Source organism: Erythrolamprus reginae, chromosome 6, assembly GCF_031021105.1.
Source record: "Erythrolamprus reginae isolate rEryReg1 chromosome 6, rEryReg1.hap1, whole genome shotgun sequence".
NCBI classification, from domain to species: domain Eukaryota; kingdom Metazoa; phylum Chordata; class Lepidosauria; order Squamata; family Dipsadidae; genus Erythrolamprus; species Erythrolamprus reginae.
In genome coordinates, this window is record NC_091955.1 from 14,819,241 (window position 1) to 14,842,601 (window position 23,361).

A 23,361-nucleotide genomic window follows, 5' to 3' on the forward strand; every position below is an offset into this window, starting at 1 on the left:
TAAATTTCCCCTTTTTTATTTCCCAAATCTCTATTAACATGATCTACTAAGGCAACAATGGAGGATTGGAATTATATTCGCATTTAAAGATGGTGGAACGTTGTTGTTTTTTTAAACTCTATTTCTGGTTTTTCTTATGAGGATTATCCTTCCAGATGGTGAAATTGAGCAGAAGGGCAAACATTAACCAAGCTATGTACGGATACATCAAACATGCTGCAAATCTGTTCACATGATACCAAGACACCGTTGTAGCCGTTGCTGCTCCCGTAGTGAGAAATAGAACGACCAACGCCTGAAACAGAAAAATAAAGATGCATTTAAAAGTAAGAAAGAACAGCGCTACATTTGTTTTGTCACCATTTTCTCCTGGCAGGTAGCATTAACCGGGCAACTATAGGCTCCCCCCAATGGATGGATATACAGTGATACCTCGTCTTACAAACCCCTCATCATACAAACTTTTCGAGATACAAACCCGGGGTTTAAGATTTTTTTGCCTCGTCTTACAAACTATTTTCACCTTACAAACCCACCACCGCCTCTGGGATGCCCCACCTCCGGACTTCTGGTGCCAGCGAAGCGCCCGTTTTTGCGCTGCTGGGATTCCTCTGAGGCTCCCCTCCATGGGAAAGCCCACCTCCACACCTCTGTGTTTTTGCGATGTTGTGATTTCACTGAGGCTCCCCTCGCTGGGAAACCCCACCTCCGGACTTCCGTTGCCAGTGAAGCGCCCGTTTTTGCACTGCTGGGATTCCCCTGCAGCATCGCAAAAACACAGAAGTCCAGAGGTGGGCTTTCCCATGGAGGGGAGCCTCAGGGGATTCCCAGCAGCACAAAAGCAGGCGCTTCAGCTGGCAAAAGGGGTGAGTTTTGGGCTTGAACGCATTAATCGCTTTTCCATTGACTCCTATGGGAAACATTGTTTCGTCTTACAAACTTTTCACCTTAAGAACCTCATCCCAGAACCAATTAAGTTTGTAAGACAAGGTATCACTGTACTAGATGGGACTAGGGGAGCTGAGACAGCAGCTAATATAAGTAAAGGCCAGTCGGAGGACATTTATGGCATTATTAGTAGTATTCGAAAAAAACTGAGTGATAATCTAAAAGGTAGGTTAGGTAGGTCACTTATCTTCTCTAATGGTTTACAGACACACACTTTGCTCGCACGTGCCTAATCTGTACATGCGCACAGCGTCACAAAACACTGCTTACATCCGGGTGGGTGGGTGGGTGGGGCTATTCGTAGTCAGTGCTACCGGTTCACCCAATCTGGATAGAACCAGCTGAATACCACCACAGTAGGTAGGTAGGTAGTGTTGTGAGTGATCCATGACCTGGCCAATTAGTGACAGACCTTGAGGATGAATCGAGGCCGTCTTGGTATCCTAGGCCAGCATTCTTGTCAGCTGAAACAGCAAGTGAGAGTGAGGAAGAGCTAGAACCTGAGGAACCTCCAGAGACTGTAGAAACCCCAATGATGGTCTCCCTTGACTCAGGGGGATGAGGACCTGGGGGGTCAGGAGCCCCTATTAGATGCCTGGGTCAGAAGGTTTAGAAGCAGACAGGGAAAGCTTTATGGGATAGTAAGTCTGTGAGAGAAGTCTAGTCATTTTTAGCTCTGGGGATCTGTGACCACACCCATACAGTATAAAAGGGAGGATTTCTGGGTAATGAGCTGGGGAGTTTCAACTTTTCAATGATGTAGGTCTTGTGTCCGGAGTTCCAGAAATGCCTTGCTGACAAACTGGTTATTCTTTGAAAGCTAACGAACACAGATGCAGCTGTCTGAGAAAGAAGAAAATAAAACCCTGGAGTTCTGTAAATTTACTTGGGACTGAGACCTTATCTCAGGAATGTTAATTGGCCTGGGCTCTTAACCAATTTCACTGAGAAAGTTGGCAACATGGACTAAAAAGCATGATTCTGCCAGTATAAATCCTTTCTCTATACAAAAGTGTTTTGTCTTGAAATATCTGCGCAGGGATTCTTCCTTTGTTTGGATTCTTAGGTCTGAAGCATAACAGGTAGGTAGGTAGGTACAATCAGGGATTTCTACATACCACTGCCATCAGTGTGCTTTGCGCGCAGCTCTGGTATGCAAAAGCAAATCTCGCGCATCCCCTTGCAAGATTTTGCTTTCTGCGCATGCACAGAAGCAAAACCTTGCTTGGACACACCCATGCGCCCACCAGAGGCATGGAGCTGCATGTTCAGCTCCATTTTTGCTACTGGAGCTATGGTGTGGCCCGTACCAGTAGCAACCTGTTACTGTACTGGATGGGGGGTTCTAGGACAATACAACCTGCAACAATTTATGTGTCAGAATACATTTATAAATTTAATAATACTGTAAACTATTGCAGACCTTGGGAAAACAGGTTGGTAGGTTTATTTATTTATAAAAGGAAACTCTGTTTTTCCAAAGTCTGCAATAAATAGTTTATGTATTTATAAATTTATTGTGACACATAAATTGTTGCATGTTGTATTGTCCTGGAACCCCCGACTCCTAGGGCCAATGACATGTACAGTGTGCATATATTTTACATAACTTACCAGTCCTATTCTACGTTGTCCAAAGAAGATAGGAGTCCAACACCAGTTTAAGGCTAATTGCCCCACATAAAGTCCCAGTGGAACAAAGGACTTTTGATTTAAACCTCCCAAGTCCCTCCATATCAGGTAAGATCCATATCTATAAGAATGAAAGATAAGTCAGAAAAGAAACTGGACATGGGGATTTTTTAAGACCAAAAACAAACACAGTTTAAATGTGTTTATTTACAATACTGAAATCATTTAAAATATAAGTCAAAGAGATATTTATAAATATATAAATATATATTATATATATAGATGTATATATATATAATATGTTATATATATATGTTATGTTATATATATGTTATGTTATATATATGTTATGTTATATATATGTCACATGTTTTTTTGCTGAATTTGAAAATTAAGGGAGATCTATTTCAGCCTTATTTTGGCCTCATTAGCTAGCCATACCCCCTGGGACGTGAACCTGCAACCTTTGCCTTGTAAGGCAGAGAATTATCTTCTAGGCTACAGTATCCAATCCCTTCAGCTCTGCACCAGGGAAGGGTTATATATTTTTGTGTCGAATCACCCTGGTGTATTGAAGGAACATCACAGCTCCTTATTTGCTGTGATGCTGTGATGCTGTGATATATATATATAGACAATATATATATATATATATTTGACAATATATATATATTGTCTACAACTCATTAGAAAAATACTGGTATCATATATCTTCTTCGCAATCACAGTCTCCAAACTCAATTCTGTTCCTGCATATACAGGTGAAACTCCAAAAATTAGGATATCCTGCAAATGTTCATTTACTTTAGTAATGCAACTTAAAAGGTGAACTTAATATATGAAAGAGATTCATTACATGCAAGGCCAGATAGTTCAAGCCGTGATTTGTCATAAATGTGATGATTATGGGGTACAGCTCATGAATACCCCAAATCCACCATCTCAGGAAATTAGAATATTACATAGAATCAATAAAACAAGGATTGCACATACAACAATATCGGACCTTTGAAAAATATAAGCATGCATATGTACTCCGTACTTCCTTTGAGCCCCTTTTGCAGCAATTACTGCCTCAATGCGGCGTGGCACGGACGCTATTAGCCTGTGGCACTGCTGAGATGTTATGGAAGAGCAGTATGCTCTAATAGCGGCCTTCAGCTCTTCTGCATTGTTCGGTCTCATGTCTCTCATCTTGGCAATGCCCCATAGATTCTCTATGGGGTTCAGGTGAGGCGAGTTTGCAGGCCAATCAAGGACAGTAATCCCATGTTCATTGAAGAAGTTTTTGGTGCTTTTGGCAGTGTGGGCAGGTACCAAGTCCTGCTGGAAAATTTAAGTCACCACCCCCATAAAGCTTGTATGTGGATGGAAGAATGGAGTGCTCCAAAATCTCCTGGTAGATTGCTGCATTGACCCTGGACTTAATGAAGCACAGTGGACCGACACCAGCAGATAACATGGCTCCCCAAATCAACACCAACTATGGAAACTTTACACTGGACCTCAAGCATCTTGCAGTGTTTGCTTCTCCATTCTTCCTCCATACTCTACATCAGTGATGGCAAGCCTATGGCACGGGTACCACAGGTGGCACACGAAGCCATATCTGCTGACACGCGAGCTGTTGCCCTAGCTCAGCTACAAGGTGCATATGTGTGCCAGCCAGCTGATTTTTGACTCACACAGAGGCTCTGGGAGGGCGTTTTTGGCTTCCAGAGAGCCTCCAGTGGGATGGGGGAGGTTGTTTTTACTCTCCCCTGGCTCCAGGGAAGCCTTTGGAGCCTGGTGAGGGCAAAACATGAGCCTATTGGGCCGACAAGAAGTTGAGAAACAGGCCATTTCCAGCCTCCAGAAGGCCTCTGTGGAGTGGGGGAGGCTGTTTTTGCCCTTTCCAGGCATTCAATTATGGGTGTGGACACTCGTGCATGTGCGATAGCGCACACGCATGCTCCTTTGGCACCCGAGGGGAAAAAGATTTACCATCACTGCTCTAGGTCCTTGGTTTCCAAATGAGATGCAAAAGTTTACACAGTTGGTGTTGATTTATGGAGCCATGTAATATTCTAATTTTCTGAAATGGGGGCTGTACCCCATAATCATCACATTTATGACAAATCACGGCTTGAACTATCCTTGCATATAATGAGTCTCTCTCATATATTAAGTTTCACCTTTTAAATTGCAATATTGAATAAATGAACATTTGCACGCTATTCTAATTTTTCGAGTTTCACCTGTACAGTAGTCTTTGCAGTTTGCATAATAGCCAACTTAATCATCATCATAGCATTTTTCCTGGGGCTCTCAATGGAGTCTTAGCTCTGGGATTTCTTTGATTTTTTCCAGTTAACCACTAATTAAGCCCAGCCATGATTTTTTCAAGATCATCTGAGATCAAAGGCACCCTCAAATCAAACTTTCAACTGGTCCTTGTAGAAACCTGTCCAGGCAACCATATGAAACTCATTTCCCACAACTTGCCAGTCTACCTTAGTAGTTTTAAATCTAATATTAAATAAGACTAGCCCATTTTGAGATCGACCTAAATCATCGAGAGGCTGTCAAATGAGGCAGGATTTAACTTGGGTAGGGTGAGAAGCACATTACCTAAGAAAGATTTCAGTTAAATATAGAAACTGAAAACTAGAAAGAGCGTTTTGAACCGAGATGTCCACTAAAATGTGACCTTGATGCAGGTATTTAATCTTTTATTAGATGTTGACATGGGATTATTCTTCTACGAGTACAGTAAAAGGTGATATCCTATTTTTTTTAAATGAAATTAATTCCCTTTTAGATGGCGTTATTTCAGGGCGGGTTTCCGCTTCAGATGGCGCTAAAAGATGCATTCTAAGAAGAAGCAACCACTTTTAAGAAATGAAGAAATATTTCCTCCATTCCAATTTCAAACTCTTAACATTTTCAGATGGGATTGACAAAAAAAACCCCCTTCTTGAAACTCCTAGCATTCAGGGATTGTTCGTTAATACTTGAATGGGAAATTACTATAGCAGGAAATCCCTAGACTGCCATAAAAACATCCAAGCAAGCAGCTTAGATATAGACATTAAATTAGCAAGAGTTATTAGCCCCCCGCATAGAATTATGTGTGGGCACACATGCGTGCACACCCCCCCCAACCCTGTCCTTGGCATGCAAACTAAAAAAGGTTCGCCCTCACTGTCCTACAATAATTATGCTAACCTATAAGTTGGTTTAATCGAGTAATTAAATGAATAGCAGCAGCTTCATCTCACCTCAATATCTGTTAAAAGCTGGCTACTTTTTACCCCCTGGGCTGATATCAGTTAACCACACGGACAGAATTTTTAGACATTCACCATAGCAGACCAATTTGCCCTGTAATTAACCAAACAAATAAAACGCTTACCCCATTGACGTATATAAAATTCCCCACACGGGTCCAAACACCCAGTTTGGTGGACGCCAGGGAGGCAGTTTCAAGGATCTATACCAGGACATTGCCCTCCTGACTACCGAGGCGCCCAAAAAACCTCCTATATTAGGCAAGATGGTCAAGCCAATAGCTGGAATCCAGGATGAAATCCCTTCCATCATGGTCCCTGAAATGAAGGCACATAGAAAACAATGAAAATTGTTTTTGCAAAATGTACAATTTCAAAAAAGCCAGGAAAACAGCACATTAAAGGAAGACTTAGAATCTATTTTAGCAAAAGCATCATTGCCTAAACCCTGGACCAGCAGGGTTGGTCTAGATCAGGGGTAGACAAAGTTGCTTCTTCTATGACTTGTGGACTTCAGCTCCCAGAATTCCTGAGTCAATCATGCTAGCTGAGGAATTCTGGGAGTTGAAGTCCATATGTCATAGAAGAACCAACTTTGCCTACCCTTGGTCTAGATCAGTGTTTCCCAACCTTGGCAACTTGAAGATATTTGGACTTCAACTCCCAGAATTCCCCAGCCAGCATTCTGGGAGTTGAAGTCCAGATATCTTCAAGTTGCCAAGGTTGGGAAACATTGGTCTAGATACATTCCAATACACAATCTTTGTACTGCTCCTCAATTGCAGGATCCCATGTCAACATTGTCAGGATTAGCAATCCTGGGTGATATTTCATTTATATTCACCTGAAGGTTCTCCATAAGGTTTTCCTCCTTATAGTTAGGTTAGTGTTTGGGATTAGGTCCAAAACGTTGATCTCCCTTCCCCTCCAGTTGTAGTCTGAAGTGGTTATGTTTCCGTGGAATGAAGAACCGCGAGAATGAAGAATCGCTTTTAAGAGCTTCCCTGAAACCAGCCAGCCAGTGACAACAGTTTATTTCAGCCGCCACTACATCAGCCAATCAGCGGTGGCTATGCAAATTATGCAAATTGCATCTTGAGCAGGCCCAACTAAACTAGGCACGGATTCATTTTGCTTGAGTTGTGTAGAGCGAGGGGGCCCACTACCGGGCCACAGCCTATTCACAACCGGGCCCCACTCATGTGAGCATAGCAGGAACTCACAGCTCCACTCAGGTGAGTGTTGTTGGGGCTTGGGGCCTCATTCCTGTCATGGGCACAAACCCACTCCCGTAAACAATGGCTGCTCTTGCGTCCATACGCGCCTGCCTCTCCCACAAAACCATCCCTTCCTTCTCCCTGCTCCAGATTGCTAATCTGGAAAGGTTGGGGAACTCTGGCATAGAGTAATTTGGTTGGTCTCAAAAAAGTGGGGAAATCACCATGTTCTAGGTTAGGCCAGGAAGTTGAAAAAATATCCCAGAAGGCAACGGCAAAAATGCTATCCTGTTGCCCAAGAACTGACACTGTAGTTATAAGCCAAGATTTATATCCTAGTACTTTGGCCTGAGCTCAAAATAATAGCTTCTTGAAAAATAAAATGGTTTAATAGGTTAGATGAACCCAGTAATTGACAGTAATAAATGCTTAGGTTACCTAGAAGTGTCTGGAATTATTGCAGTTGCACCTGGGCAAATTGTGTTCTTAGAAAGAGGTTCTATCAACCAGGGTGTGCCTAACATAAAACTTTTATTAAGGCCTCAGCTCCCCTTGAGGGAGTTTCATTAAATGCTGGAGTGAAGAGTCATGTTTTGCTTTTTCTAAGTGGTATATCCCTTACTCAGTGAAGGGCTACCAAAATTTTTACTACCACACTGTGGGTGTGGCTTATGCAGGACACCCTGCATTTTCTTTCAACATCTTTCAATGCAAAGTGGAGCTCCATATTCACTACCCCACTGCGTTCCCCCCTATCTGGGCAGTAGCCCACCCCTGCCCTTACTCCTAGGAGGAACTATTATTTTATCCACATTTTTAAAAAATGAATTCGATGGCAATCTCTCTTTACTGTGATGGATCTTGCTTATAATATAAAGTAAGAAGAGTTTACCTACATTTTTATAAGATTCATGCAACCTGTCTAACAAGAACAGAAACTAATTTCAAAACCAGAGGTCTGATGGTCATTGGAGGGCTAAAATGAAGTAAATACTGTAAATGATAGTTTCATATCGAATTGTTCTCACTTGTTTCATAATGTAAATTCTGCAGAGTGATTATATAGATTTACAAAGCACCTTTTGTACAATTGTTCTTTGGGACAGTATTAAACTGTACCTAAATTACGTATAGTGAATTTATATATAATTTCCAACTCAAGTGAAGCTTCAAGATGGCAGCATAAATTCAACCTCTAGATACCACACTACTTTCCAGTAATCAACCTACAAAGAGATGATTAAGCCCAGAAAAAAAAGGATTCTACATATCATGAAACAGACTCTCGTTTCAGAATCAAAAAAGAAAAGGGAGGGCTACTATGTGCCTGCCAGAAATTACGAAGTAAAGCTTTAAGTACTGAGTAATGAAATTTGCTTGGTAAATTGTAAATTTAGAGAACATGGCGAAGGATATGATGATGGTGAGACCACATTTGGAATACTGTGTTCAGTTCTGGAGATCTCACTTACAAAAAGATATTGACAAAATTGAACGGGTCCAAAGACGGGCTACAAAAATGTTGGAAGGTCTTAAGCATAAACCTTATCAGGAAAGACTTCATGAACTCAATCTGTATAGTCTGGAGCAGTGTTTTTCAACCAGTGTGCCGTGGCACACTAGTGTGCCGCGAGACATTGTCAGGTGTACCGCGAAGCTCAGAGAGAAAGAAAGCAAGAGAGAGAGAGAGAGAGAAAGCAAGAGAGAAAGCGAGAGAGAGGGAAAGAGAACAAGAGAGAAAGAAAGCAAGAGAGAGAGAAAACAAGAGAAAGAGAGAGAGCGAGAGAAAGAAAGCAAGAGAGATAGAAAAAACAAGAGAAAGAAAGAGAGCAAGAGAAAAAGAAAGCAAGAGAGAGAGAAAGAGGGAGGGAAAGAGAGAGAGAGAAAGACATAGAGGGAGGGAGGGAGGGAGAGAGACAGCAAAAAAGAGGAAGGAAGGAAGAGAAAGAAAGAGGGATGGAGAGGGAGAGAAAGAGGGAGGGAGAGAGAAAGAAATAGAGTGAAGGGGAGGAAGAGAGAGAGAAATAATTTTTTTGTCCAAACTTTTTTAAGCCGCCCCCTCCCCGCTCCATGTGCCCCAGGGTTTCATAAATGTAAAAAATGTGCCGTGGCTCAAAAAAGGTTGAAAATCACTGGTCTGGAGGACAGAAGGAAAAGGGGGGACATGATCGAAACATTTAAATATGATAAAGGGTTAAATAAGGTCCAGGAGGGAAGTGTTTTTAATAGGAAAGTGAACACAAAAACAAGGGGACACAATCTGAAGTTAGTTGGGGGAAAGATCAAAAGCAACATGAGAAAATATTATTTTACTGAAAGAGCAGTAGATCCTTGGAACAAACTTCCAGCAGACATGGTTGGTAAATCCACAGTAACTGAATTTAAACATGCCTGGGATAAACATATATCCATCCTAAGATAAAATACAGGTAATAGTATAAGGGCAGACTAGATGGACCATGAGGTCTTTTTCTGCCGTCAGTCTTCTATGTTTCTATGATTGGGAGCCCACGTGTCCTGCAGAGCTCCTGGGAGTGGCTGTTGAGGTTTGCCTGCTTGCTCCTTGTTCGTTGCTGTCTGCTGCTGGCTTTCTTTAGCTTCCATGATTGACATCTATCTATCTATCTATCTATCTATCTATCTATCTATCTATCTATCATCTATCTATTTAGTCAAGTACGTATTGGTAGCATAGAAATATATAACATGTTTATATACATGATACTAGTGAAAGAGAAACATTAAGACGGGATGGTAGGCACGCTGGTGTACTGTTGGTCAACAGTAGATAGTCTTGAGGTAAAGTTTTGGGGGTTAGGTGATGATACTACACAGTCAAGTAGTGAGTTCCATGGATCAAATACTCTGTTACTAAAGTCGTGTTTCCTGCAGTCAAGTTTGGAGCGGTTTACTTTAAGCTTGTATCTGTTGTGTGCTCATGTGTTGTTGTGGTTGAAGCTGAAGTACCCGTGCCAGGAAGCACGTTGTAGCAGATGGTTTTATGGGCTATGCTTAGGTGGTGTTTAAGGCGACGTAGTTCTAAGCTTTCTAAACCTAGGATTGTAAATCTAGTTGCGTAGGGTATTCTGTTGCGAGTGGAGGAGTGGAGGGCTCTTCTCGTAAAGTATCTCTGGACATTTTCTAAAGTGTTTATGTCCACAAACACTTTAAACTAGCCATGCACTTATTTTTATTTATTTATTATTTGGATTTGTATGCCGCCCCTCTCCAAAGACTCGGGGCGGCTCACAACAAGTGAAAAGCAATCCAATACATAATCCAATTAATTAAAATATTGAAAAATTAAAAAACAAAACAAAACCCCATATACTAAAATACATACACACAAGCATACCATATATAAATTCAACGTGCCCAGGGGGAGATGTTTAGTTTCCCCATGCCTGACGGCAAAGATGGGTTTTGAGGAGTTTGCGGAAGGCAGGAAGAGTAGGGGCAGTTCTGATCTCCGGGGGGAGTTGGTTCCAGAGAGTCGGTGCCGCCACAGAGAAGGCTCTCCCCCTGGGGCCCGCCAACCGACATTGTTTAGTTGACGGGACCCGGAGGAGGCCCACTCTGTGGGACCTAATCGGTCGCTGGGATTCGTGCGGCAGAAGGCGGTCTCGGAGATATTCTGGTCCGATGCCATGAAGGGCTTTAAAGGTCATAACCAACACTTAAACTAGCCATTAATTTAAATTAAATTAAATTAAATTAAATTAGCCATGCAAATAAACTAGCCATGCACTTCTGCTGGCAAATACTGTAGTTAAATTCTGATGAGAGCCTGAAGGATTTACCAGTTACCCACTTGTTATCTGCACCCAAAAAACCACCCCACTCCTGTGGAGCTTGCTGGTTTTCCTAAAACAGAGAAGGAGAATACAGTATAATGTATGAGTATCTGCAACTGTTTCCTCCCAAGGCTATTGGAGGAGGGAGAAGAGAAAGAGAAAAGTAAGATTTTGCACTTAGCCTAGAAAAAAAACAAATGCACAGGTATAGAATAAAGAGTACAGTACTTAGCTCAACAATAGTAACTGTGAGGGGGTTCTGGGAGTCAACCATAAGTATAAGCCAGCTGTGTGCTGCAGCTGCCCCAAAAAACCAATATAGTCCTAGCCAGCAGCAGCAGAGAATTAGCATCAAGAGCACAATAAGTGATAGTACCACTCTATGATGCACTAGTTTAGTGAGAACACCATGATACAAAAAGGTGCTGAGACTTTAGAAAAAAGTACAAACGAGCAACAAAGATGATAAGGCTAAACTCTATAATGAACAATTAAGGAAACCATCCATTAACTAATTAAGGGAGTATGTCTAGTCTAACAAAGTGTGAAATATCTTCCAGTACTTGAAGGGCTATCATAGAGGAAAGGGGTTCAACTTATTCTCCAAAGCATCTGAGCGTAAAACAAGAAGCAAACACGGGCTACAAGAATGGTGGAAGGTCTTAAGCATAAAACGTATCAGGAAAGACTTCATGAACTCAATCTGTATAGTCTGGAGCAGGGGTCCCCAACCACCGGTCCGCGGACCAGTACCGGGCCGCAAGGCATGTTGCACCGGTCCGCGGAGTCAGCAGCTGTTGTGGAGCCGGCGAGTGCCAAGCTGTTTCCTGTCTCTTTCCCCTCGTGTTCACTCGGGACCGCCGTTTCCATCGGGCTGAGAAAACCTTTACTTGCTTGCTTGCTTTCTTCCTTTCCTGTCTTTCTTCTCTTGTCGAAAGTGGTCTATTTCCTCCTTGCGAAGCCCTTGCAAAGCCCTTACTCTGCCTGCAGCTCAAACGGAAAGGCTTTGGCATTGTGCAGCTCTTTTTTTTTGCTAGGCTCCCCCACCCTATTCCCGGGGTCCTGGGTGGGAGCGAAGCCAGTGGTGTGCGTGTGACCATGAAACCCCCACCACCAGCTCCGGTAATTTTCTTTTGGAAGGATTCCTTGCTGCAAGAAAATTACCGGATCTGGTGGTGGGCACTCCAAGCAGGCAGCGATCACAAAGGAAGGTGACTGTGTCCATGGAGGCACCTCCCCCTCCTCTGGGATTCCTTGCTGGAATCCCAGCCGGAGCGGGCGGTGGCGGGGGGGTGTCCTCTGAATCTGCTGAAAGGCAAACGGCAGTCCCGAGTGAACATGAGGGGAAAGAGACAGGAAACCGCCCCTTCCTACACTTCCTCCCTCTGTCACCTCGGTTCCCCCGCAAAATTAAAAAGGGGGGGGAGGGAAGGGAGACAATGGAATGATAAGCTATACCCTCATGCTTAATCCCGCCCAAAACCACACCCCTTTCCGCCCCCACCGGGCCATAGAAAAATTGTCTTGCTGAAACTGGTCCCTGGTGGAAAAAAGGTTGGGGACCACTGGTCTGGAGGACAGAAGGAAAAGGGGGGACATGATCGAAACATTTAAATATGTTAAAGGGTTAAATAAGGTTCAGGAGGGAAGTGTTTTTAATAGGAAAGTGAACACAATCTGAAGTTAGTTGGGGGAAAGATCAAAAGCAACGTGAGAAAATATTATTTTACTGAAAGAGTAGTAGATCCTTGGAACAAACTTCCAGCAGACGTGGTTGGTAAATCCACAGTAACTGAATTTAAACATGCCTGGGATAAACATATATCCATTGTAAGATAAAATACAGGAAATAATATAAGGGCAGACTAGATGGACCATGAGGTCTTTTTCTGCCGTCAGTCTTCTATGTTTCTAAGCAAATGGTAAAAACTTGTTAAAGAGAGATCCAATCTGGAAATAAGGAGGAATTTCATGGCAATTAATCAATGGAATAGATTAATCAATTAATACTATTTGGATTGATTAGTCCAGCCCTTATATGTATGTCAAAGTACATAACAAGGCACTGTTTGTTCTACAGTATTAACACAGTGCAAACTATGGTTAATCTTATTCTTCATTGAACTAGGACAAATACTTTTCTCTTGTAGTTTAAAGGATCTGAATCATCTGACCCTGCCTTTTATTTTTCAAAATGTAATAGAGAATTCCTGTCTATTAATTTGTAGCTCTCAGTAGCAAGTGAAGAAGTAAAATGACAACTACTCTTATTTCTCATTATAATGTTACCATCTTTCTCCGAGTAACTTGCAGAAAGCATCGACTCTCCTCTTTATATCTTTGGAGGTTTTATGCATTGCAAACACTGGTGCAGAGGTAAAAATCGGGATGAGACAACTTGATGTAGACTAACTGCTTGTCAAAATGTCTCCACAGTACATTGCTGCATAATGTGCTTCACAAGTCATTTAAGCCTGTATTAAATGTAGTGCTAGATTTTTTTTTCTGCAAACCCCAATACAAATTGATCAGCCATGGCAATTACTTAATTTTAGAAAGTTTCCTGGTAATGTGGGAATTCCAACACCCCATTTCAGTTACTTTAAGGAGTCTGGTCACTGCTTGAAATTCAACAGGCACATTTCTACTTCCAATGCTTAACTTTTTGAACAATTAAAACCGTAACATTACTTTCAATCAACCATATGCAAACATTCTATGCTAACCTATCCAGAGAAAGCAAGAGATGTAGAACCTATCATAAATTGATTTTAAAAGAAAAAGAGAGAGAACAGAACAATCCAGCTCTTTGCTTCTGCCCTGGTCGCCTGGGATTAATCAATACATTAGTAAAAATAATGTTTATAATGTTTGCCAGTTGCCAATCTCCAATTGGAGATTGGTTAGCATATGTATAAAATTTCCTAGGTTGCTTTCCTTGTAATTAGACTGCTCAAACAAATAAATAAAGGGAACTCTCAAACAACACATCCTAGATCTGAATGAATGAAATATTCTCATTAAATATTTCATTTGCACAACAGCATGTGAAATTCACTGTCAATCAGTGTTGCTTCCTGAGTGGAAAGTTTGATTTCACAGAAGTTTGATTTACTTGGAGTTATATTCTGTTTTTTAAGTGTTCCCTTTATTTTTTTTTAGCAGTGTACATAGTATTGTTCATGTACTGATAGAAATTATGTGCTTAGCATATGTATAAAATTTCCTAGGTTGCTTTCCTTGTAATAATACTGCTCAAAAAAAAAATAAAGGGAACATTCAAATAACACATCCTAGATCTGAATGAATGAAGTATTCTCATTAAATATTTCATTTGCACAACAGCATGTGAAATTGACTGTCAATCAGTGTTGCTTCCTGAGTGGACAGTTTGATTTCACAGAAGTTTGATTTACTTGGAGTTATATTCTGTTTTTTAAGTGTTCCCTTTATTTTTTTGAGCAGTGCACATAGTATTGTTCATGTACTGATATAAATTATGTGCCTTCATCTTTTTTTTCTGGTGGCCTAGATACTAATTAACAACATACAGTATTCAGTTTTTAAAAGACTATCTTGAGTCAACCTCTGTATGATTTCATGCATATGCTCCTGGAGTATTCTTGGAACCATGAAGAAAAGATTGTTCTGAAGATTTTTCAACTTCTCAATTGAAAAACTAAGGTTGAAAAAACTATTCAATGAAGTTTTTTTCAATGTCACCTTCCTTAGTGTATTTGAGAATAGCTAAGGCTGAGGCTATGGTCTTCTCAATGCCCAGGAAAAAACATGGACCTTTGGAAAACACTGCAAATTCAGAATCTCTGCATACTTCTCCATTTTTCAAACCAAGAGAATGAAATCAGCTCTCTTTAGGAGGGTTGCATAAGGTGGAAAGTGAAAATATTCAGCCTGCAATTTCTGCCACCCATTGTAGTCGCTTATCTTCTAATAAATAAATTCCCTCAATACTGACAAACTATTTACTAAGTCTGCACTGTTTTTAATATTCCCATCTCCTTCCACTAATGACTGTATGACTGTAACCTTGTTGCTTGTATCCTTACGATTTATATTGGCTGGATCCTAATATGATTTGATTGCTTCTTTGTACCCTATGACTATCATTAAGTATTAGCATAAAAGACAAGATACGTATCTTGTCTTTTATTAGCATAAAAAACAAGATACGTTCGCCAAGAATCATTATGATTCTTGACGAACGTATCTTGTTTTTTATGTTCACTGAGAGCATATGCACCTGAGACAAATTCCTTGTGTGTTCAATCACGCTTGGCCAATAAAGAATTCTATTCTATTCTATTGTATTCCATTCCAATGCAATGCAATCCAATACTAAATCTGGTTGTAGAAGCCTCTGTGAGACATGATTATGACATATATCAGCCCATTGTTATTTGGCTGTCAGGAGCTTGACAGGAAACTAGGCAAAACTATATTATTATTATTATTATTATTATTATTATTATTATTATTATTTATTGGATTTGTATGCCGCCCCCTCCGCAGACTCGGGGCGGCTAACAACAGCAGTAAAACAGTACAACAAAATCCAATACAGTACTAAAAAAGCAGTTAAAAGCCCATTATATAAAAACCAATCATACATACATACAAACATACCATACATAAAATTGTGAAGGCCTAGGGGGAAAGTGTATCTTAGTTCCCCCATGTCTGGCGGCAGATTTCCTAGGTTTCAGTACCTGGAAGCCTCCCTAAAATAAGTTACCATAGTCCCCCTGAAACTCCACTGATAGAAGGGTCCTTTATCTTCATCCTCATTGCTTTTTATGTTACCACCTTTTCCTGGGCCAGGAGACCCTGCTGGACTACTTTACAAAGAGTTTCTGCAGATGACTGCATGCACTTCCTAAAATACATAGCAAATGTGCATACACAGCCCACAGGAAACAATTGAATGAACAACCAAAGGACTCCAAAATGCTTGGAGAGATCTGTGGCAGACTGAAAAGGGGATTTCTCTCAATTCTTTTAGTTGGAGAAACTTTTGATTTTTTTTTTTGATTGAGAGATTTTAAAAACACGTGAGCAGGCACACCCCCAGGGGTGGGCTAGCGCAGTGGGGTAGCGAAACGGAGCTCCACCCCAGAGCACCCAATTTGCACTGAAAGATGTTGAAAGAAAATGCAGGGTGTCCTGCATAAGCCAAGCCCACAGTGTGGTAGTAAAAATTTGGGTAGCCCTTCACTGCACACCCCCATCTTAAGTTCACTGCTAGAGTCAGAGATTGGACCACCAAGAGGAAAATAGCTCACCTGGCATCCTACCACGCACCTCCAAGTCACGGCTGAAAGAAATTAAATCCTCTCCTACAGGCAGTTCCGAAAAATTGGGTTGCGGCTTGCAATGCTGCACATATATATACAAGGGCCAGTCGCCAGAAGCTACACCCTTGAACTGGGGCGAGGCTGTCATTATTACATTACTACAGGTTTGATTAAACCTGATGAAGTCCAATTAATTCTAAATATTACTAGGTAAGCCAAAAGTCTCTAAATATTTGCTGCAATTTATAAGTCATAGATTAAGATCAACTGGCTCTCTAACCAAAGAAGTTAAAACACTCCAATTGTGGTTTGTAAAATATTTTGCTACCAGTTTGTGCGTACGCTTGCACAGAAGCATCCCGGGCGGTGGGCAGAGCCACCAGCCGCCGGCGCTACCAATTCTAAGAACTGGTCTGAACTGGGAGCAACCCAGTTGACTCCAGGGGTGGGTTCTAACTTACCTCATGTGCACAATCAATGCTCCCGCACCACATGGCCCATGCAACAAAATGGACAATACAAAACTGGTATCGGTACATGGTGGATCACATTCAATTTGAGATTATGGATAAGAGGATAAATTTCGGCCAATGAAACCAATCTGAAGGAACTGATGGGACGATGGGACAAGGATATGTGGTCAGTAGAATTTGAGACCAAGCTATAAAGAATAAATTAGAATCACTTTATAATACAGTATGTAAATAGATATATTGTTGTTGTTGTTGTTGTTATTATTATTATTATTATTATTAGATTTGTATGCCGCCCCACTGCAGACCCGGGGCGGCTCACAGCAGTGATAAAATAATATACAATAACAAATCTAATATTAAAAGTCTAAAATAACAATTTAACATTAAAAGCCTTGCTCTTGAGTTTAAATGGTATACAGTATACAAAATATGCCCCCATTTTGGTGGAGGGGTATGAAGTCTGGTGGCGGGCACTTAAACACTGAGCACATTGTTATATGTTATGTGTTGGGTATTCTATATTATAAAAATTAATAAAAATACTTTATAATTTAAAAAAATAAAACTCAGAAGGCCATGGGAATGACTTTAGCTCTTCTGCGTTGCTATCAAGCTCTCAGCCTCAGTTTAATTCAATAGCACATGCTATCTTTTATGAGAAGGAACAGAAAATTATGACTCCTGAAAGGCAGAATTATCCCGTCGCTCAAACTCCACAAGTCAAATTTGTCCAGTCTGGAGTTGGCTTTGCCACACGCCAGGATCCAAGAGAAAGAACTTCATGGGCAAAGGGTGAAAAGCCAAGCCAGATGCCCCATCCCCGTAAATAATTGTGCGAGTCCTTCGGTGCCTCAGAGCAACCTATTCTGCCCACATCCTTCTTGGCTGAGGAATTCTGGGAGTCGAAGTCCACAACTCTGAAAAGTTGCCAAGGTTGGAGATCCCTGTGACCTAGAGCAGGAGTAGGCAAAGTTGGTTCTTCTCTGACTTGTGGACTTCAACTCCCAGAAATCCTGAGAAAATCATGCTAGCTCAGGAATTCTGGGAGGTGAAGTCCACAAGTTATAGAAGAGCCAACTGCCTATCCCTGAACTAGAAGCTTAGCAAGGGGGGCGAAACTGCGCTTGCGCCCGGAGTGACGTCACGTTTTTTGGTGTGTGCGGGGGAGCAGCCGAACCTCCGTTCCCGAAAACGCGGGAAACTTTTTTTCATTAAACTTTCGGCGGACGTTTTTTTTTTTAAAACGAGGCCTAGTCAGGAAAGTAAGGGTTGCCGTAGCAACCGCCGGACCGGTCGCCATGCGCTTGCGCGGGGCCAGCATGGCGGCGCGGCTGGCTCAGAGGCGCTGGCTGAGTCGGGAGCCGTTTACTCCTTTGCCCGGAGGCGGAGGGGCGGCCAGCGTGCAGGAGCTGTTGCAAAACGCTACCGTCGAAGTGACCGAGGAGACACAGAAGGCCCGGCGCGCCGCCCCCGAGGAAACCTCCGTGCTGCTCTTTCCCGGCCAGGGCAGCCAGTTCGTGGGGATGGGCCGCGGGCTGCTGCGCTATCCGAACGTGCGGGAGCTTTTCCGCGTGGCCGAAGCCGTGCTGGGCTACGACCTGTGGGGCCTCTGCCAGGACGGCCCCAGCGCCCGGCTCCACCGCACCGTCCACAGCCAGCCCGCCGTCTTCGTCTGCTCTTTGGCTGCCGTAGAGAAGCTGCACCACCAGCAGCCCTGGGTGAGGAAGGAGGGGTCTCTGCGCGGAGGGGGGGGGCATTCCTCACGAACGTCTTTTTCCTTTTATGTACACTGAGAGCATATGCACCAAAGACAAAACTCCTTGTGTGTGCAATCAAACTTGGCCAATAAAGAATTCTATTCTATTATCCCTATTCCCATTCCATTCTATTCCTATTCTATTCTTCCTATTCCCTTTCCATTCCTATTCTATTCCATTTCATTCCCATTCTCTTCCATTCTCATTCGATTCTTCCCATTCCCTATTCTATTCTTCCTATTCCTTTTCCATTCTATTCTATTCTTTCTATTCCCATTCCATTTCATTTCCATTCCCTATTCTATTCTTCCTATTCCTGTTCCTATTCTATCCCATTCCCATTCCCTGTTCTATTCCATTCCCATTCTATTCTCTTCTATTCTGAGTCTATTCCCATTTCATTCTATTCTTCCTATTCCCGTTCCTATTCTATCCCATTCCCATTCTATTCTGTTCTTCCCATTCTATTCTGATTCTATTCTATTCCCATTCCCTGTTCTATTCCATTTCATTCCCATTCTATTCTATTCCCATTCTATTGTATTCTTCCTAGTCCCATTCACTATTCTGTTCTGTTCTATTATTGTTCTAGTCCTGTTCAATCCTATTCTATTCTATTGCTGGAGCCTTGTGGCCAGCCCCATTGCCTGGGGTGCTCTCGGGATATCTGGCAGGGGGCTAGACTAGAAGACCTCCAATATCCCTTCCAGTTCTAAAACTTTGAAGCTGTTCCCTCTGCAGAAGACATCCAAGCTCATTAATGGTTCTTTTTTTTTTTATGATGTATTGGCGGGATTCAGGGAGTGTTCTCACAAAAGCCACAGCTGCTGCATGAATTTTTTCTGTGGGAGGTACAATTAAGTCTTTAGCACCTTATAATCTCTTTAGCACATTATGTTCTCACCTAAAATCATAAAATCAGGTGCCTCCCTTGCAAAGGGGTGTGGAAACCGCTTGAGGGTTAATTTTTGTCTTGGATGAACTAATAAATTCTGAAAAGGCAAATTATGGTTACTTAGATCCAAGTTGTTTGACTGGGGAATAACGATCAAAATGGTTAAAAGGGGCAAAAGTTTGCCATCCTGAGAGAAGCTGTAGCATTTGGACAATAAGCCAGGTGAAGTGGTTGAAAGAGACCTGAGCAAGTATTTTCTCTCTGGAAACAGACAACAGAAGAATATGGAAGAATAGGCTGCCTGAGAAACTTAACTCACATTGCTGGAATATATTCATTCTTTAACTATCTTTAACAAGTGCTTTAAAAGCACTTGGATTTTTTTAAAGTGCTTAAAAAAGAATTCAGGATTTTAAAAACCTTTCCAAACAATATGGCAACTCCCGATTTTGTAAAATTGCAACATAAAAGCTTGACGGACTTACATATAGTTCTTGCACCGCTTGCTCAGTGACCATTCAGTTTCCACAGCTCTTTAAGAGGGGCACTTACGATCCGGTCCTTGTAGTTGTTGACTGCCCCAACGGTCCCCAGGATCACGTGACTGCAACCCAGGCAGTTGAAAAACAGCTTGCAAATTACAGTGCAGTATCCACGCCACGTGATTAGGATTGGCATTTGTGGGAAAATATAAACAAGGAAGTTAGCAGGAGATCGATAATCGCATGAGCGTGGGACGCTGCTGTGACTCTGAGAGAGTTCCACTTTTACAACTGTGTTGATCAGTGAAAGTTACAACTCTCAGTTGTAATTGTTGAGTGATGACTATGATGAACAGATTTACACCTGCTTGCAGAAGAGCTGGGTTTATCTGGGTTTATTTATTTACCTGCCGGTTTGTAAAATGTATAAATCTGTAATTTTAGAAACGAAAATACTAGCCCCAAAGACATGTTTTACTAGACAGTGCTTAATTGAGACTATATTCAATCTGAGAATATTTTGAGTTCGGAGCTGAAAATGGAAATTAGAAAATTCTACTAAATTCTACTTTCCACTAGGACCTTATGCAACCCTCCTAAAGAGAGCTTATTTCATTCTCTTGGTTTGAAAAACGGAGAAGTGGGCAGAGATTCTGAATTTGCAGTGTTTTCCAAAGGTCTGTGTTTTTTCCTGGGCATTGAGAAGACCATAACCTCAGCCTTAGTTATTCTCAAATACACTAAGGGAGGTTACAGACAGGGATGGGCTGCTGCCCGGGAGACAGGGACGCAGTGGGATAGCAAAAATGGAGCTCCACCCCAGAGCACCCATTTTGCACTGAAAGATGTTGAAAGAAAATGCAGGGCGTCCTGCATAAGCCACGTCCACAGTGGGGTAGTAAAAATTTTGGTAGCCCTTCACTGTTTACAGATGTTTTATCATTTTCATTTTCACCTATCTGAGACTAATAGGAAGGCATCTTTCATATAAATACTGATTCTTGGAATAGTGCTATGCCAAAAATGTTAAAGCATAAAGAAATACCTGACTTTCCCCATCTAAGAGCAAAGCATTCGTTCCTTAATGTCTTAAGGTTAAGTGAAAAGTCAGCTTGATTGTTTTCAATTTAGAATTTTCTGGAAATGATAGTTTAGTTCTATGAATACATGAGATCCTCTGAGGTCTCTGAGCTTGGTGCTTTTCTTGCAGATATTTCCTTACAAAATACATGATGTCATCAGTGCACTTCTGAACATATTTTCAAAAGTGATTAACAATTATTTTTTTTTACAGGTTGTTGAGAGCTGTGTTGCCGCTGCTGGATTCAGCATTGGAGAATATGCTGCCCTTGTTTTTTCGGGAGCCGTAGATTACGCAGAAGGTATAAAGCAAGTATCAATATACATAAATGTTTTATTTTGGAATGCACAATTTTTGTTCAGCTTTGAGCTACACCAGCCTGAACAACTTTTTGGCACTAAATACAGTATCTACATTAAAGGAATGCACGTGAGGAATAAAAATTCGTTACGAACAATTCTCTTGGTTTAAAAAATTCATTATAATTCTCCTAAAATACAAAAATATGTGACTAAAAAATTATTGATCAGCAAAAATAAAAATGAGGCAAGTGGTAATAATAGTATGCATTGTACCCTTAGGCAACAATATCAAGAGGGTACTGGAACTCCTATATATCTTGCCAGGTTACACATTTATTGCTTAATATAGCTGTGATGTATTTGTTGATTCACATATTTCTGTTTGTTTATTCACAAATTGATGAAATACAACAATCCTGATTTTTCTTTTTGCAAGAACTTTAAAATGGAATTTCATATGTAGTAAAGTTAAATAAGAAAAGTTGCTTATGATTATTTTTGTTGAAATGTGAAACTTATTGCAGTTTATTTCAATGAAAAAAGAGGATGCAGAAATGCTTCTTTGAAGCACAGGAATTATAGTTCATAGACCTTACACAGAACATCCATGGAAATTTGCATCCATTTGGTACACTTGAAATTTGTTATAAATTCATTCATTTTCAGTACAATTGTGCAGTTCTGTAAAAAAAAAAATTGAATATATATTACTATATTTAAAGCACTGGTCTTCAAAAGCAGTTTTTGTGAAATTTTAAATTTGAAGAATCAAGTTAAATGTTTCTTGTAAAAAGTAATTCAGATTGGCCGTTCTATTTAATTATGGTCTACAGTAATCCATGGTGTAAGCTTTTAAACAGTAAAGCTATTCATCTTCTTTTGCTTCATGTGTTGTCATCACTCGGCTTTATTTGTCTCCAAAATTCAGTTGCATTTTGAAGTAAAGATACATTTGTTTCCCTGTCTGATTTGTTCAGTCACAAGTTATGCCTGCAAAGCCTCTTTTTAATTTCTGTGTTTATCTGTCGAATTCTAAATTGATGAGTAGAAAACTATAGCTTACGCAGGCATTATAGGCATGATTTCAAATCATAATTTCAACTCCCTTTACCAGGATTTCTTTTTCTCAAGTTGTCGCTATGTGCATAAGGGTATTCAAGTAACAGTTATGTAGAGCAGTGATTTTCAACCTTTTTTGAGCCACGGCACATTTTTTACATTTACAAAATCCTGGGACACACCACCAACCAAAATGACACTCTAAGACACTCTCCTCTCTTTTTCCATCCCTGTCTCCTCCCCCCCCCTCCCCCGTGTGTGTGTGTGTGTACACACTCTTGAACCATTTCCAAAAACAGGTGAGGGCTGGGGGTTTATTCTTTGGGTGCTTTTTATCATATGCTTCAAATCAAGAGTCATTTCTCTCTCTCTTTTGTTTCTCTCTCTTTCCTCTCATTCTCTGCCTCAATCATTTTCTCATTTCTCTTTTTTCCTCTCCTTTTTTCTCATTTCTCCCCTTTCATCTCCTTTTCTCTCTCTCTTTCTCTCCCTTTCTGTCTCACTCCTTTCTTGCTTTCTCTCTCTCTCTCTCTTGCTTTCTTTCTCTCCCTTTCTGTCTCTCTTGATTTCTCTCTCTCTCTCTCTCTCTCTGTCTCTTGCTTTCTTTCTCTCCCTTTCTGTCTCTTGATTTCTCTCTCTCTCTCTCTCTCTTGCTTTCTTTCTCTCCCTTTCTGTCTCTCTTGATTTCTCTCTCTCTCTCTCTCTCTCTCTCTCTCTCTCTCTCTCTCTCTCTGTCTCTTGCTCTCAGCAAAAAGTTGTGAGACTGGAACCTGAGCTTCCTTCTTCGCAGCACACCTGACCATGTCTCGCGGCACACTGGTTGAAAAACACTGATGTAGGGGATGCCAGTGAAACAGGCCGAGTATTTTTGCAGAACAGCCTTCTCGGTGCTTTGAAGAAAGATGCTTTGGTTGAGTCAGCATTTTTGCAAAATATCCTTGAAATGCCTTGCACAGCTGCCGCAATTGATAACCAAAGTGAAAGTGTGAGGGACTTAGATTAAATGGTTTTGAAGTTTCTTTTTTTTTTTTTTTTTAAACGAACAGACACATACAACATTAAACATTTAAGGAGCTATTGTTGCTCCGCTTATCATAGAAGTCTAACTAATACAAAATATAAAAAGCTCTAACTGTT

The 23,361-nt window shown here is 41.2% G+C and overlaps 2 protein-coding genes across 4 annotated transcripts in view; one reads left to right on the forward strand and one right to left on the reverse strand.

Annotated features, from left to right (window-relative positions):
* TSPO (translocator protein) lies at positions 1-19,916 on the reverse strand. Of its 3 annotated transcripts, none has more exons than XM_070755319.1 (5): positions 19,786-19,916; positions 16,634-16,782; positions 5,975-6,167; positions 2,563-2,701; positions 1-295 (listed from the first exon to the last, which is right to left on the reverse strand). In XM_070755319.1, exons 3-5 carry the CDS (start codon positions 6,160-6,162, stop codon positions 119-121), a joined length of 504 nt encoding a protein of 167 aa, XP_070611420.1. In that variant the 5' UTR covers positions 6,163-6,167; positions 16,634-16,782; positions 19,786-19,916; the 3' UTR covers positions 1-118. The 3 variants fall into 3 exon arrangements, with proteins under 3 accessions (XP_070611420.1, XP_070611419.1, XP_070611418.1); XM_070755318.1 differs by having other exon boundaries at positions 16,634-16,833; XM_070755317.1 differs by lacking the exon at positions 16,634-16,782.
* The window catches only part of MCAT (malonyl-CoA-acyl carrier protein transacylase), an 11,318-nt gene continuing 5,694 nt past the window's right edge, over positions 17,738-23,361 (forward strand). Inside the window, exons 1-2 of the mRNA XM_070755316.1 lie at positions 17,738-18,366; positions 21,077-21,164. Coding sequence (XP_070611417.1) covers positions 17,947-18,366; positions 21,077-21,164 — 508 coding nt within the window. The 5' untranslated portion in view covers positions 17,738-17,946. The remainder of the gene's footprint in view (positions 18,367-21,076; positions 21,165-23,361) is intronic.

Coding starts and splice junctions, on each gene's coding strand:
- TSPO (XM_070755317.1), bottom strand. CDS start 6,162: ATGATGGAAGGGATTTCATCCTGGATTCCAGCTATTGGCTTGACCATC. Junction 2,702..5,974: donor ATTTTATATACGTCAATGGG/GTAAGCGTTTTA, acceptor TCATTCTTATAG/ATATGGATCTTACCTGATAT. Junction 296..2,562: donor GACAACGTAGAATAGGACTG/GTAAGTTATGTA, acceptor TTTCTGTTTCAG/GCGTTGGTCGTTCTATTTCT.